Genomic DNA, 16,340 nt, shown 5'->3' with positions numbered 1-16,340 from the left:
CAGTAAGGTTCCTCGGTGGGCTCAGTATCCGATTGTTTAATTTCTGTCTAATCCCTCGCGGGCAGGCTTAGTCGCGATAGATTTGTTCTTGGTGCGCACGAGCTGCTTGGAACGTAGATGTTCTGTACTATATAATATAATGTAGGTGTTCTGTACTATATAGACTTTAGCAAAGGCGTATTATCGCTAGTGACTCGCATACTCTGCGGACCGTCACGAAGCGGTCGGCTTCGAACATTCATGCGCTTTAGGTGTAGTCGCCGTCCCCCATGCTTAGGCGCGTCGATTTAAGTGTGCACCCATTCACTTATTTTTGCTACGAGGCGACAGAGTTTGCGTTAGTTTGCGTGTGAGTTGGGGTAGGTGCTTGCAGGTAACATGCGAGAAACTTATTCCGTCATGAAGCGATGCTACTCCCTTTCTCCCTGTGTAACGAGCGACACGCGCTCTTGCCGGCGCTCCGGGGTTGAAGTCCCTTCTATGGAGGCTAGCGATACAACGCTCGCGGATGAGCGATTCTTTTAACCTCGGTGAAAGCTGTGCGTGGAAAAGGGCCGGCAACACAGGCAGTCCTTATGTGGCGGCGGTCTGTGAGCTTTCTCGAACAGATTCATTCTATTCCTTAATAGGCCAGTCAATATTTGTTCATCCAACAACTGCACACGTATTCCCCCTATTCTTCCACAACTCGCCGCACCAATGGAGCACTGTGTGTTAGCGGACACACAGTTGGATTCCTGACAGCTGATCGCGCGAGCCTCAACCTAATCACTAAAGGAAAGACGATGCATGACCGCTCCGCGTAAAAAAAAAAATCCCCAATAACGAGGACACAATCGATCGATTGTGCCCATACCATTTGGTGGTGCAGCAAGGAACCGAGCTTTGGGACACGTGACCGAACTCTCTTCTCTCATTGGCGCAAGGACCTTCTGTTCCCGCGACAAGGTGCAGTTCTATCGTGACGACTGGCTGCTTTCTTGTTCCTGTAACGCAAAAGGCTTACGTCACAATTTTGTTTTCCCGTTCGAGACACTCTAGCTTTTCAGATGGACTCGCTTTTGATTTGAACAAAAAAATGGGAAATATTTCTTTGCCACATGCCCCACTGTGGGGTTCGCCATTTTGCGCGTAGCATAGAAGAAGTGGCGCGTGGACTCGTCGTGGACTCGGGTGAACGGCTTGTTAATTTTTGCCGATACAGGTCTGGTCTGGCACCGCCCCCCTGTGCCCTACCTGCCAGGAACCCGAAAACATGCATCACTTTCTAATAGCATGCCGTCGATTCAGAAATCAGAAGAAGAAACTATAATTTGCTAACCGAAAATGGTGTATTTCTCTAACTACTCAAAACATCCGCTCCTTCGGGGCTTCTTTTCATTGAGCTTTAACCACAGGAAAATCTGCGTGGCCATTTGCGACGACCTCTGTGACACGAGTAGGCCACCGTGTTAATTTTTGAAATCGATAATTGGATCGCTCATTAAAACGCTGGTTGCGTGTTCGAAATTATTCAAATAGCACCTAAAAATAATAATAAAATTTACTGTTTATATATAATTACAGACATGTTTATTTTTGCATCTGGCACGTAAATCTATTTCTTAACATGAACGTTGTACTTCACCCTGATTTATTCTTCCGATTACGTTTTTCTCTTTCCCCTTCCCTTTAACCTTTCACCGCCGGCTTCTTGGGCCATCCCCCGTAGTGGGTAAGCGCCACAAGTGAGGAGCAAGCAAGCAAGCAAGAAAGTTCATCCGGTGGGTTTGGGCCATTGCATAAGGTATCATCATCGTCACCATCGCCACCGCCCTTAGCGCCCTGCATCAGAATGATGCGTCAGAATGATGCATCGCAGCTGTTGAAACGTCGGTGACCGGCAAGACAAAAAAAAAATATCAGGGCAGTTCCAAAAGCGTAGCGGCGCGGACCGTTCGATGTCTAATTTGCCGTATCCGTTGACAGCCAGTCGGCGAAGGCAAAGCGACAGAAGCTGCAGCGTTTTGAGGCGACTTTCGGATGAAGTGACGCCACCATGACCGCGCTCGCGTGGGACCCGAAGGCAATTGAGAACCAGGAGCCCTCGGCCACTTGCCTCCTGAGGGTCAAACAGGACATCGCGGAGATCAAGGCCAACCCGCTGCCTGGAATCTACGTCTCCCCCGAGGAGAACGACCTGACCAAGTTCCACGCCATCGTGGTAGGGCCGTCGGACACGCCCTACGAGGACGGCTTCTTCCAGTTCTTCATGAAGTGCCCCCGTAACTACCCGATGAAGCCGCCCCTCGTGCGCCTGATGACCACGGACGCTGGCCGCGTGCGATTCAACCCGAACCTCTACGCTTGCGGAAAGGTACGTCTCGTCCTAGCCCGAGCTTGAGTCAGCAAAGGGAGCACGAACGTGACAGAAAACGAATGCGCGAATTAGCGTCGAACCAGGTAGACACTGTTTGACGGACGGCGATACGTTGACGCGGGTAAACCACAGAGAGAGGCACGAGCTCAGGATTAAGAGTTCGTAGGCACTTGTCGAGGCCGGTGTGTGAGCGCCCTGAACTTGTATTGCTGAGTCTCAGACACCACCAAAATACACTCATCCGCACACTATTTATAGAGTTCTCGAACGCCTTGCTTTGGACTGCACGGGCACCGTCTACCTATAACGCGATTCAAGATAACTTGCACCTGAGCATGCGCCGCCACACTGATGGCACTGCATCAATCGCATTCGCCTTACCAAAGGTTCAACTGCTGCAATCACCTGCGACAGCCGGTGAAGGTGCCGCATGTAGGACGGGGGGCAAAAGCGGAGCTATCATGTAGAAAAAACTCAATGCCATTCCACTCTGCGAAAAGCATTTCTTCCCCGCTGTCTTCCTTATCGGACAGTTCGTTGAACGCGCAAGATCCCTGTTGGTTGGTGCGCCGGCGTTGGCGCATTCTCGCCAAGTGTCCTCGCCTTCCCGGCACACCTTCCCGACGTGTTGGCATTCGTGTGCCGAATGACTTGAGCCGCATCTCCAGCACGAAGGGCGTGGGTCTCGTCTATCGTGTACGCGCTGCCAGTATTTCGTCCGCTGCCTCGACGCCGTTGAACGAAGAGCACATTGCCAGTGTCTTTCTCGCCATCTGCATTACTCATGGAACGGACGTTACGGTCAGCCGTTTCTGAAGACATTGCGAATTCCTCAGCTTCCTGCTGAGTCAGCTTCCTCTGCGTCAGCAGCGACCGCCTGGCGTCGTCGTCCCGGATACCACAGACTATCCGGTCTCATAGCATTCTGTCCAGAAAACTGCCAAAGTTGCAATATTTCGCAAGACGTCGTAAGTCGGCCACAAACTCTTTAACTGTCTCGCCATCTTCTTGCTTCTGTATGAAAAATGCGTGACTTTCCGCTGTCTCGTTCACTTGCGGGCTGTGGTGCTCTTCTAACACATTCACAACATCGTCGTAGTCTAAGCTGTTCACGGGCGTTGACGGGCAACGTCCCTGAAGAACTCGAACTACGCTGTCCCTGAGCGTTGCTACCAAAAGCGCCCGGCGTTTCGATGAGCCCTTAATATCGTTGCCTTCGAAGTAAGCATCGAGGCGAACACGGTAGGCATCCCAACTGCTTGCTGTCCCGTCAAACTCGGGTGGCCTCGATCCCATCCTCGTCGCCACTGAAGTGACGCAACGCAGCAGCTGCAGAATGCTGCCTGCTTTATTGCTCTGCACATGAGCTTTTAAGTTACTGAAAAGAAAGCACGTGAGTAACGACACCCGCTGCGGCCAAGCATCGTTTCTTGCTGGTAGCCGATAAGGAACTCGGCGCACAAGTGTGCTTTATCGACGACGCTGCAATTCGGGTACATACGCCGCAAGTTACATAATTCTACTAAAGACATTCGTAAACTAGCTCACCTAACATTCGTTCGACCTCAGCTTGAATACGCGGCATCCTTCTGGTCTCCCCATACGAAATATTTGATCGAAAAACTCGAATCTAATCAGAATAAGGCCGCGCGTTTTATTTCACGTTTCAACACAAATTAAACTCGACCTCTCGCTACAGGCCTTGCATGATGGTCTTGATATAGGCCTGTTTTACTATTTCATAAGTACGTCCATAATACAGCGCCCTCAGTTCTGCCTCTCGAAACTCCTCATAATAGGTCACAGAGGCTGTGCAATCGTTTCAATTTCAAGCGCATCTACGGAAAGACTAATTCATTTACCCGCTCCGCTCTTCCAAGAGCCATTGGCTTTTAGAACGACCTTCCTAACACGGTAGCTGATGAGAGTGACCAAGAATATTTCCAGCCTCTTCTATCAACGCATTTTTCAAGACCTACATAAGCTAACCTATTATTTTATCACTGAATTTCCCGTTATTAGTGTAAGACTACGCGTTAGGTACTGCTTTGTTATACCGTAACTATAACCCGCTCTCGCTGCAATAGTGTTGATTCTATTTTACTGTGTGAACTTTTATCGTTGAATGAGCTGTCGCGTTAAAAATCGTTCGGTTTGTTCCCTATACATATTGTAACACTATACTACCGTATATTAGCGCATTCCTTACCTTGTATATTTTGATATGTATTCACATATGTATTCTAATTATTTCATGTAGTAATGTTTCATTGTACTTTCCCCCCTTACACAATGCCTCTAAGGGCATGTAAGGTATCTTTAAATAAACGTAAACACTACAGGAAGACGGATCCAGTGTTTTGAATTCTACCAAATAGTCTACCACGTTGCCAAGCTTGACGGTTATCCCGAAGTTTATGTAAACAAAAAAATATTATTGATCCCTGTTTCATAGGAATCGGTAAAACACGGAAGTGTAAGGTGTCTTCACAGTAGCTGTTGCACGTTTATTGTACGTGAAGAATGAAGTTGCAAGTAGCCTTCAGCGTCACCGGTCCTGTCGGCACCGGTCCTGGCGCCGGTCTTATCGTTCGTGTTCTTCTTCTGTCCTGATCTCTGCGCCCTGCTCTTTACACATTAAAGCATGAACCAGCTAGCCCAAGCAAGAGTTTTACTTGAGCACCCTACCACTGTCCGGGTGTCCTCGACAATGGCCACACAAGAGAAAGTCGTCGAACGACTCTCGACCGGGAAACATACGCGCCGAGCCCTGCGCCACTCTACCATAAACCACAGGCGTTTGCAAACCGTACAAGCGAAAGCGAACGGGCTTTCTTAGCACATCGCTTCGTCCTGAACTCGCGGCCAACTGAAGCGAAAGGCCACGAATGGCGGATCAGCGACTGTGTTGCAGCTTTGCTTGGCGTGCGGCGTCCTGCTGCCGAGTTGCTTCGGCGAAGGTACGAGCATTTTGGTCCGGCTCCGTATCGTGTTAGGCCATTGAGAGGGTGTTTGTTGGTTGGGTAGCCAGTCGAGCTGCGATGCGCTCAACTCCGCCGTGCTCCCTCACGGGTTGCAGAATCAAGCGTCCTTCCTTTATTTAGATCACTGTCATCTCAACTTCAGGAATGCGAGTGCGAGAGTTCGCATACGCATTCTGCCTCACGATGGCGCGTATCTCGCCCGAGCAAAGCGAGGTTCGCCCGTCGACGCTGTTACCGTTCTGCGCCGCTTAGCACAGCAGTCTTTTTTTTTAGTTGATGCCATCGCAAGCGAAGCAGTAGGCGCAGTTTAAACCCTGCCGATGCATGTTGAAGCCGCACTCCGTAGGCGACGAGGCGTCACAGGCTAATCGGACGCGAAAGACAAACCATGCGCGAAAGCTTCGTCGTCATCTCAGCAGAAGGCCTACACCACCTACACCAGGCTAGAGTGACCTAGAATTCTAATGCTGGATCACTCTAACAAGGTTACACCGCGTTGGAGCTTCCGCTGCGCTGAGACTACCGAAGTGCTCACTGTCGGCGCTTGTTAGTGTCGTGAAGCAGTATTTCGATTCACCGCTCCTAAACGGCGGCGTCATCCCTGTCAAGAGAGCATAACTTTTCCGTTCGCGCCGACGTCACATCAATTACAGGAAGCCGATTCTGGAACCTGGCATAAAATACTTTCGTGTTAAAAAATTCTAGGGTTTTACGTGCCGAAACCCCGATACGATTATGGGGCAGTTGTAGGGGTTTAGATTGACCACCTGGGATTCCTTACCGTGCACCCGTAGGTTATGTAGAAGAAAATGGGCCATTTGTCGTGAAGGTGAAGCATAGCATGCGTCTTAGAACTCGGGCTTGAAAACGAGTGACACCAGTGGCGTTGCATGCAGGCGTCGTACCTCTATGGTGCGCGAGACGAGACCGAAAGAAAACCGTCGGCGTGTGTCAGCGTCTGAAGAGTAGATAGACTCAGCTTCGAGTTTACCGTCCGTCAGGCCAGGGTGTGCACGACGACGTGTTATGCACACGGCCGACACACGGATGCTCAGCAGGGGCGCTAATGTCGGTGCGCACACCTCTCGTGCGAGCAGTGGAAGGTAGAACGCTGGTATCCGGCAGACACGATTGAACGAATCGCGACTGCGCGTCCACTTGGATTCGTCATTTTTGCAGCCAAGTGCGCTGCGAGTTTCTGCATAACTTCTAATCCTACACGCGCGGGCAGCGCAAGCACGTGACAACGGTAGCGGCACGATGGCGGCGCGAATGCGAGGTCTGGTGCGCTTGTACGGCGGCGCCAGCGCTCTCGAACGCAGCAGCGCCACTATGGGTGGGCCGTGATATATTCCCTGCGTTCCCTTTCCGGCGTGTTTCCCGAAGTCGTGCGCAGCGGCTACGGTCTTTCCGTGTTAACAGCATCGCGAAACGATATCAGCTAGACGTTTTGCGGCCACGGAATGATAAGCAACGTTGACGAGCACTTCGAACGAAGCAGTATAGTTCGCGGCGCCAGCTGACTTGTACGCCGCTAGTCATGTATATTGCGTGAGGGTCGAAATCAGTGGCGCGGCCTGTCTGTGGGAGATATTAGAAAAGTACGCAGCACGAATCGGAGTCGCTGTGTGCGGCACGAAGATGTGAGCACACTGCTTTCTTGATACCCGCATTCCGGGTATTATCGCGCAACAATTGTTTTCCGGTGCTTGCAATTTAGAAAGCCACGTTTTATCGCCAGCTTGGCGCGCCCGCATGGCCCTTTGCTCTATCGCGGGGTGGCTGGGATTAAAGAGGCGCACGGGCTGCAGTTTCACGACCCGGCCTTGGCTGGCGGGCCAGCGCGGCCCGACGATGAACCGAGAACGGGCCGCCCGGGCCCGTCCTGAATTCACACAACTTCTCGTTCATAAGTGATCTTTGCCACCGGCCGGCCGCCGTCACTAACCTTACGTCCGGCATCAAGATCGGCCTGAATTTTCTCTTACGAGCAATTCTAGCGTAAGAAGTTTTTTGCCAATAGTGGGGCCAGCTAAAAGGTGATCTCGCCGCATCAGATCAGGCCGTAAACGAAGGCAGATGCAGACAGCGAGCTGAGCTCTCCATTTTTTTTTTTCTCTGTGCACCTGCATGGAGTGGCTCGAGTTTCGATACGTTACACGTTCACTAGCAATAATACAAGAAATCGAAAAGCACAACTACGTTTTAATAATATTGAACAAAGCAAGCAGAAGAAAGCGCGAGAAGGAAAGACGCGTTTCTTTACCTGGCGCGCACGACTGCTGCTGTCAACATCGTACGATTTCCAGGAAAATCGGTAAAATATTATCTTCAGCAGCTTCCCAGCAATCTTCTTATAACCGCTGTGACATTAATACCCACAACAATAAACGGACGTTTCTTTTTTTGTTGTTGTAATTTTTTTTTTTACCGCGTTGCTAATGTCACCACTGCGTGGCGGCGGGCAGGAAACATACACGTTTCGCTGGCAGTCGCCACAGTGGTGCTGCATGTCCGATTCAAAACGGCAAAGCACGAGGCCCTAAAATGGGCGGATCTCACGCGTGTGTGGGAATCGGTGATAAGGGAAGCGTTATTTGATGTTTGATAAATAACCGGGCAAAGGAACAAGAGTTCAGGATCGCCAGTCGGCCTCTAGAGTCTGTAGAAGAGTACGTTTACCTAGGTCAATTAATCACAGGGAACCCTGGTCATGAGAAGGAAATTCACAGAAAAATAAAAATGGGTTTGATCGCATACGGCAGACATTGCCAGCTCCTGACTGGAAGCTTACCATTATCATTGAAAAGGAAGACGTACAATCAGCGCATTTTACCGGTGCTGACATATGGGGCAGATACTTGGAGACTGACAAAGAAGCTTGAGAACAAGTTAAGGACCGCGCAAAGGGCGATGGAACGAAGAATGCTAGGCATAACTTTAAGAGACAGAAAGAGAGCGGTTTGGGTCAGAGATCAAACGGATATAGACGATATTCTAATTATCAAGAGGGAAAAATGGAGCTGGGAAGGTCATGTAATGCGCCGGTTAGATAACCGTTGGACCATTAGGGTTGCAGAATGGGTACCAAGAGAAGGAAAATGCAATCGAAGACGACGAAATACTAGGTGGAGCGATGAAATTGGGAAATTCGCGGGCACTGGTTGGAATCGGTTGGCGCAGGACAGGGAGAGGCAGGGAGATCGCAGGGAGAGGCCTTCGCCCTGCAGTGGACATAATACAGGCTGATTATTATTATTATTATTATTATTATTATTATTATTATTATTATTATTATTATTATTATTATTATTATTATTATTATTATTATTATTATTATTATTATTATTATGCTGAAACGCCTTCGCTTCTTTGCTTATATATATCCGACCCCTCTCGCCTAAGGCGCAATCTGGTTCCGTTTTGTTTACTTAAATCATTTATTCACACTCGACCACTGCTGTTGCCGACTTCCATTCTTGTCTCTTGTTCTGCTTACCTATTCGCTCATGTCTCGGTGTCGCATACACTTTCGGAGGCACTGAGCAAGAACGTTCACACACCTAGTGACTCGTACTCGGTCGCCCATAGCCAGTGACTCAAGTTGTCCATCGGAGCAAATACGCAGTGGTACATGACCCCTTCCGCACACCCGGCTGCCCACGTTGCCTCTTCGGGCACATACGCAGGGGCATACACTGAGTGGCCAAAGTTGTGTACTCCGTATGAAGGCATCCGGCATTTACGCAGCGGCATCCAGCACTCGCAAATGGGAAGAGGCAAAGCAAGCTTCCATTTATTATGTGACGACACTGTTGAAACGCATGGTCCAAGCCCCTGTTATCTGCTACATGTAACGGCGCAAAATGAAACAGCAGGAAGAAGTAGGACTCCCCTTGTCCCGCAGCATGCATTCCGAAAACTAGACTGAGAATTAACCTTGCGATCGGAGGACTGACGCTTTGGTTATCTCGACCCGCCGTAGTTGCTCAGTGGCTACGGTGTTGGGCTGCTGAGCACGAGGTCACGGGATGGAATCCCGGCCACGGCGGCCCCATTTCGATGGAGGCGAAATGCGAAAACACCCGTGTACTTAGATTTACGTGCACGTTAAAGGGACACTAAAGAGAAAATGATTTCTTCTGCATCAGTAAATTGCCTTTCTACTACACCAAAAACACCACTCTTACCACAATAAGACGCTTGGTAAGCCTGAAAAGGCGCAAGAACGAAAGACGGTTGGCGACGCCCCTTGAAGTTCCCGCACCTGGTCGCTGTGACGTCATGGATTTTGATGGCATCTTCTAGGGCCTACTTAATTATAAAGCCGCACAGATTGACTACATTGTGTTCTAAAGGAACCAAATATTCAACATGGCAAGTTTCGGGAACCTTTACACAGCCGACGCGGCCCAAATGCAAAAACATACTTTGGAATCCCTGACGTCGCACTGACGTACCGGCGTCCGGGTTTTGGTGCGAAATTCAAATACTGATACTTCGACCTTCATCTTCTCGTCTAATAATCAAACTATTATTTTGAAATGAGTGCATGCAGTGTTCTCAAACAATGCTTTATTAGTCTAAACTGATTTGTTCTTTCGCTTTAGTGTCCCTTTAAAGAACCCCAGGTGGTCGAAATTTCAGGAGTCCTCCACTACGGCGTGCCTCCTAATCAGAAAGTGATTTTGGCACGTAAAACCCCATAATCTAATTTTTAATTTATTTGATTATCTCTTGTCTGAAGCCTTCGCCCGCCCTTACTACGGAGCCTGCTCAATTTTAACGGAAGCTCTTCACCTTGCAGACATCCTTAAGGGTTGGTGTCCGCTTGATAGCAGCCTCACACGGCTCGGCGACCACCGACCGTGTTTATCCCCACCGCCGAAATGTCCTTCCGTTTTGATCACACAAGTTCACCCATTAGACTGTTTACTTCCTAGTTGGCTGTTTGCTTTGCTAGCTGCTTGCCAGCACCCGTCACTAAGACGTGAAAATGTATCATTTGCGTTCCTACACGTGTGTGAGCAACGACACTGCTTAATTTAACCGGAATTTCTACTCTCCCCCTTATCGAAAAGGACAGTCAACCTGACACACCCGCCGCGGTTCCATTGTGGATATAGTGATGGGCTGCTAAGCACGAAGTCGTGGGATCGAATTCCGGCCCCGGCGGTGGCATTTCGATGGGGTCGAAATCCGAAAACAGCCGTGTACTTAGATTTAGGCGCACGTTAAAGAACTCCAGGTGGTCCAAACTGTCGTAGTCTTCCACTACGGCGTGCCTCATAATCAGATCGTGGTTTTGGCACATAAAACCCCAGAATTTAATTTTTTAGTCAACCTGACACAATTCTAGTTAACATTCGTGCTTAGAATTCAATATTTATTTCTCTCTCTCACGCAGGTATGCCTCAGCATCCTCGGCACATGGCCAGGACCTTCCTGGAGCCCGGCCCAGAGCTTAAGCAGCGTGCTGATTTCCATCCAGTCGCTGCTTAACGAGGAACCGTACTACAACGAGCCTGGATTTGGAAAAGGCATGTTTCCCGTCTCCTCCAAAGAGTACAATGCCAGGATACAGCACGAGACTATCAGGGTTGCTGTTTGCGACGCCGTAGAAGCCTGCCTACAGGATATCCCTCCGTGCCCACCGGACCTGGCGGCGACAATATTGAAGCAGTTCGCCGAGAGTTACGACAAGTATGAAGAAAAAGTCAAAGGCCTGGTTCATCTCACCGGCACCGTTATGGAGCAGCAATATGTGGGTCCGAATCTGGTGAACACAACTTTTCAGTACGAGACACTGCTGACGCGGCTCAAGGACTTGAACGAGCGGGTGAGAAAGAACGAAGCCGAAGCAACGGCTGATGCTATCGCTGGTGCGAACGCTGGTGCGAAGGCTGGTGCAAATACTCAATAATGATCAGCTACCGCAGTGCAGTCCTCGCGTAGAGCAATGCACGTTTCGAATCGCTAAGAGAGCCCATGCTAAAGGACGTATATTTGACGCTCATGGGCCTTCACATCTAAATTAAGTTATTCTATAATCAACCGCCTTGTTTCAGTGCGCATCAGGTCGCCTTGTTCAACAGTGACTCGCGATAGTTGCCGAATGAAATGAAGCTCAAGTTATGCGAACACATACCTCGCATGAGTGGAAAAAATGCCGAACATAGCGCAACCGCCGCAGCTGGCGACATCGTCCTGACTGTCGTAAAAGCAACACCTTGCACATCACCTAGGGAAGGGTCACTTTGAGATTCTCAGCACACTCATTGAAGATGCATTCCCACATTTAATCGGCTCTCTCTAGCAAGATCGGATATTTCATACAGAAAGGTGAGCACGAAAGAGCACAGACAAGGTTCCATGTTCCGTGCTTGTACCATGGAATTCGTACAATTGGTACGTGCTCCTGTACTCGTCCATGTACCAATACCCCCGACAACTTACTTTGCTAGCCAGATTATTTCCTACGGCCTATACGTAGTTCATGGTCATCGGACGAGAAAATATGAAAAGCAGAGGGCTCCCTATAGACATTCCTAATTAATTCGGTTTAGAGAAAGAATTTATTTGGAGGAAGGCAGACAGGTCGGCCTGAACAAGCGCTCTCTAGCCTGCCACGCTGCACAGCGGGAGCACAAACGATGACGTAAGGATGTGATGAGGGATGATGATGACATAAAAGAGGAATGCACTATGGGGATGGCAAGTTCAGCACGCTGTTCAATCTTTAAAAAATGTCACCGATGAATCCGCCACCGGGTTCCTAATCTTGGCTGCGGTCATTAGTTCAGATGAAACTTCAAGAAAAGGTATCTGTGTTTCAAATTTCGAACTATCACTAGGACTACGTGATACACAATGCTGCTGTTGATGCCGTGGCTGCTGCTGCTGCTGCTGCTGCTGCCGACACCACCCTCGACTTGTCGAAGAGCTCGTGCACAGGACATCACTCGTATAACGAATCGGCGAATCGGGACGCATTTTCGGGTACCACCCCGTAAATACGTCCCGGTTCCGGCTCCATTCTCTACGGAATTATGCAGTGAAACAGCTGACACTAAATGTCCTCCGTACAATAAATATACGTCACCAAGCGCAGCAAATGTGTGATTGGCTTCTTTCCCGGGGTTGACCGTGTCTACTCCGTCCGGTTCTTGATGAATATTGAGGGTCCGGCCCTGGAGGTAGTGCAATAGTGAACTGTGCTGATCCTGTAGATGGTGCGATAAAAAAAAAGGTTACCCGATCTGCGAGACACTGGCATCCGTGGTTGTGCAGATCACGTGGGATGTGTGGTTGGGCTTACCGCGTCTTACTGACTTGCCGGGCAGGCGCGTCGTTATGCAGGAACACGAGTTGCAGAAGGTTAAAGCATTTCACTAACAGCTTCACGAAATCCCCACATCACATAGATTCCAAAATGTGCGTTGGAGCTGCCTACAATTTAACTGGACAGCGTTATAGGCGCACCTGAAACACTTTGTAGATATCTGTTTAACAAAAACTGTGGGCCAATCCCGACACAATTGCAGTGTGAAAAAATGTGAGTCGACTCCGACAGAGGAATAAGTAGGAAATGGTAAAATAAGAAACACCATGGTGTCAATTTGTCAACTGCAAAGTTGAAAGCGTCTACCAGGTTCCATTATCTTTCGGGAAAACGTATATAGGCTAAGGTTGAAGGTGTGTGACTGTAAGGCTGAGTCAGCACGAGCGCTCGCTAGCAGAAAACAGGCAGTCGTACTTAGTCGTTCACTAGGGGGAATGCAGGTGTAACCTACATTTCAAAGACAGTATGGCGCTCTCGAAGCACAGAGTGCAACTTGCTCGCGAAATAATTGAAGCCTTTAATATCAGACGAAAACGGGAATGCTGTGCGAGTCAGCCAGCGATAAGGCTCTGAGATGAAGAATTTGAGTATTTGGTCAGCACAGGAGGCAGCCTAAGGTAAAGCGCAGCTGGTGCGCGTGACTTTTCATAGGACGCTTTTTTAATTCGCAAAAGTTCTGGAGTTTTATCCCGGGTTTTTTGACAGTGTGCTGTTACCAATCTTTCATCGTGTGCTTCCGAATAAACGCCTGGTGAGAGTCAGCGCTTGTCTCTTGTACTTTCCTTGTCCTTCGTCCAACTGTGAGCACCGCAAAAACTTCAACGTGAACGCCTGCCAGCTTCCTCAGTTTTCCCATAGAGTTTCATAGAATTATTAATGTAACAATGGGGCTAGTGTCTGTGGCATCTCCAAGCAATGCGGTTCAGCCAGCATGGTAATGATTGTTAGTACAAGGATTTGTCTAAACTTCGTTCTTCTGGCTTTAAACGGCTTCGTGATTTTGAAAACTGGTCATTTCCAAGAACATCCTGTGGTATAAATACTTAAATAAACAGTCTTGAAGTTGCTTGGCGGAGGGATTCGAATACAGGACCTCTAAGCACAGAAGCCTGATACTGAAACAATTACGCCACGGACGCACGGAGAAGCGGAACCACTGGAATTAGCAGAGATTATTCGTATTCGCAGAATCTTATTGCTTTTTGCATTTAAAAAAAGCATAGACTGCCAAAGTCGATCCCAATCGGTCGCGAAGCTTCGTGCGCAACCCGTTCGAGAACCGATCGTCATTGACATGAGCAAGGGGAGAGCAGCGATTGAAGCGCGACTATGTGAGGAGGGAACAAATAATGAGAGAGAAAGACTATTTTTTAATTAAAGCCGGACAGGACACAGTTTGATCTCACTCAAAGAAAATGATATTCCTAATCAATGTTAAATGTTTGGAGGGAAAGAAAAGAGAGCTCAGCCCTGTTTTACTTCATTACTAATATTGAATACCTCTTTTTCAGTACCCACTGTAAAAGCGAGCGTTGACGCCGCAGTCAATTTCAATAAAATGCAGGTTTGTTTAGTTTGCAGAAGGGCGCGCTCATAAAGTTCGCCTGCTAGTATGCGCCCACCTCACACGTTGTGTTGTTTTGCTCACCAACTTTTGTCTTAATTCCCGGTGGCGCGGTGCTTTCGAGCTGCGTTTCAGCATTGTTTTACGTGTTCAATCAGACGTAGCAAGTTACGACTGCCAGATGAGTTTAGCTGACTTCTTGCGGCTGCGTTGACCGGCGGGCTTGGAGCCTCACGATGCGACCAGCATTTAACACCTAAAGCTTATTTTGACCTGGAAGGAAACGATATTCTGTGCATGAGTGCAATTTCGACACTCGTGCGAGTGAGGTTTTGATGAATCGCTTTGCACCCTAAAAGCTGGAAACGCCCATCGAGGCGAAATGCGGGCCATATGAAGAATACAGTTCCAGTGGTTGGCCACGAAAACCAATTTCGCGCTTTAGACATCGAAAATGACGTCACTTCTGTTTCTGACGGATACGGATCCAGAATAGTTTTTGTTCCATCGGACGTGTTCCCTCGTCACACAGATAGCACTGAGCCACATGAGCCACCGATGAACCACCACGTTTTGAAGCTACGGGTTTCTATCGGAGCTTCGCCTGCAGGTATGTTTACCTTGTAGACTGCGCTGAACTGTAGGCCAGTGAAGGCAGATAAAGCATAATAAATGAAGCTAAAAAATTTAATTATGGGGTTTTACGTGCCAAAACCACTTTCTGATTATGAGGCACGCCGTAGTGGAGGACTCCAGAAATTTCTACCAGCTGGGGTTCCTTAACGTGCACCTAAATCTAAGTACACGGGTGTTTTCGCCCCCATCGAAATGTGGCCGCCGTGGCCGGGATTCGATCCCTCGACCCGGCCACGGCGGTCGAGGGATCGAATCAGCAGCCACGGCTCAGCAGCCCAACACCATAGCCACTGAGCAACCACGGCGGGAGAAAGTAAAGCTACAAGAACGTTCTTGTTCTAACCATCAATCCCACAGTGGCTGGACGATTGCAGCGCCAGAGTTCCCACGAGCAATTATTATAGGAAACTGAGTTTTCCCTCCTAATACATGGCTTTGTCTAGACTTCGTCTGTCTGGCTTCAAACGGCTCTGCAGACACTTCGTAAATTGATCATTTTCAGGAAACCAGCATAACAAGTGCAAGAATTCGCAATAGGTTCGCATGTGCGCAATCTTGTTGCTTTGCGCGTTTAGAAAAATAGGTCCGTTTCGAAATTTGGCCTAATAAAGGCGAATAAAACATAGTAAATAAAGCCACAAGACCGTCCGAAGGCACAAGCACGTGCCTTGTGCATACGCTGCACAAGCATGGCCAATGTTGCAGCGTATGCGTTTTACGTGCGCAAGCCCAAGCTTCGAGAGATCGGGACAACTTAGGGCTATGAAAAAGCGATTCTCCCATGCAGTGCGCATAATAGGTAGACATGACAGAACACCGAAGCGTGACGGCAAACAAAAATCGACGTGCTTATTCGTGGAAAACTGAAAAAACAAAAGGAAGGCCTAGACGGAAGTTGGATTCGACCGGCGTCCGGCCTTCGCCAGGCAAGACATGAAGCGGCAAGGCGTTGTGCTTAAATACGTACATGGCATAGGGGGCCCCCTATGCACTTATCCACTGCCAAGACACATTGTCGCTGCAAGGAGCTTGCACACGTGAAAAATCAACAGTACACGTAAAAAGAATTCGCGATTAAGATGGTTGCATCAGGTTCGCGCATATATATATATATATATATATATATATATATATATATATATATATATATGGGGTAGGGCCGCAGACCCCTTCCCGCCTCCCGGAAAAATGAAAACTTTCCGCCTATGGCTTCGTGAGAGGCTTTCCCCAACCTACAGTTCCTCATCGGTGCCTTTTATCTACAATCGTAGAAGGCGCGTTGTTTGCTGCGTCTTTTACCAGCTTACTCCATACGAATAGTATCGTGCAGTATCCTTTTCCTGTTGCAGTTAAACATGAGTTCAAACTGCTCGGTATGGTCTTGCAAAATTTCCAGAATTACTTTCTATAGCGCACGACCTTAACAGTTCTCCACGATGCCTACTCCAATCACTG

At 48.7% G+C, this 16,340-nt stretch overlaps 1 protein-coding gene across 1 annotated transcript; it reads left to right on the top strand.

Moving 5' to 3' along the window:
* The first annotated feature begins 1,935 nt into the window (after nucleotides 1–1,935).
* Nucleotides 1,936–11,885, top strand: LOC142560540 (ubiquitin-conjugating enzyme E2 Z-like). The gene is made up of 2 exons (XM_075672719.1): nucleotides 1,936–2,356; nucleotides 10,751–11,885. Exons 1-2 carry the CDS (start codon nucleotides 2,039–2,041, stop codon nucleotides 11,264–11,266), a joined length of 834 nt encoding a protein of 277 aa, XP_075528834.1. The 5' UTR covers nucleotides 1,936–2,038; the 3' UTR covers nucleotides 11,267–11,885.
* The last annotated feature ends 4,455 nt before the right edge of the window (nucleotides 11,886–16,340 follow it).

The sequence above is a fragment of the Dermacentor variabilis genome, chromosome 10, assembly GCF_050947875.1.
Source record: "Dermacentor variabilis isolate Ectoservices chromosome 10, ASM5094787v1, whole genome shotgun sequence".
NCBI lineage: Eukaryota > Metazoa > Arthropoda > Arachnida > Ixodida > Ixodidae > Dermacentor > Dermacentor variabilis.
Note: the sequence above shows the minus strand (reverse complement) of the source record. Positions and strands in the feature narration are given on the sequence as shown.

Bases quoted from the DNA above. Each gene is read 5' to 3' on its own strand.
- LOC142560540 (XM_075672719.1), top strand. From the start codon at position 2,039: ATGACCGCGCTCGCGTGGGACCCGAAGGCAATTGAGAACCAGGAGCCC. The intron at 2,357-10,750 runs GTACGTCTCGTC...TCTCTCACGCAG, and splicing joins ACCTCTACGCTTGCGGAAAG to GTATGCCTCAGCATCCTCGG.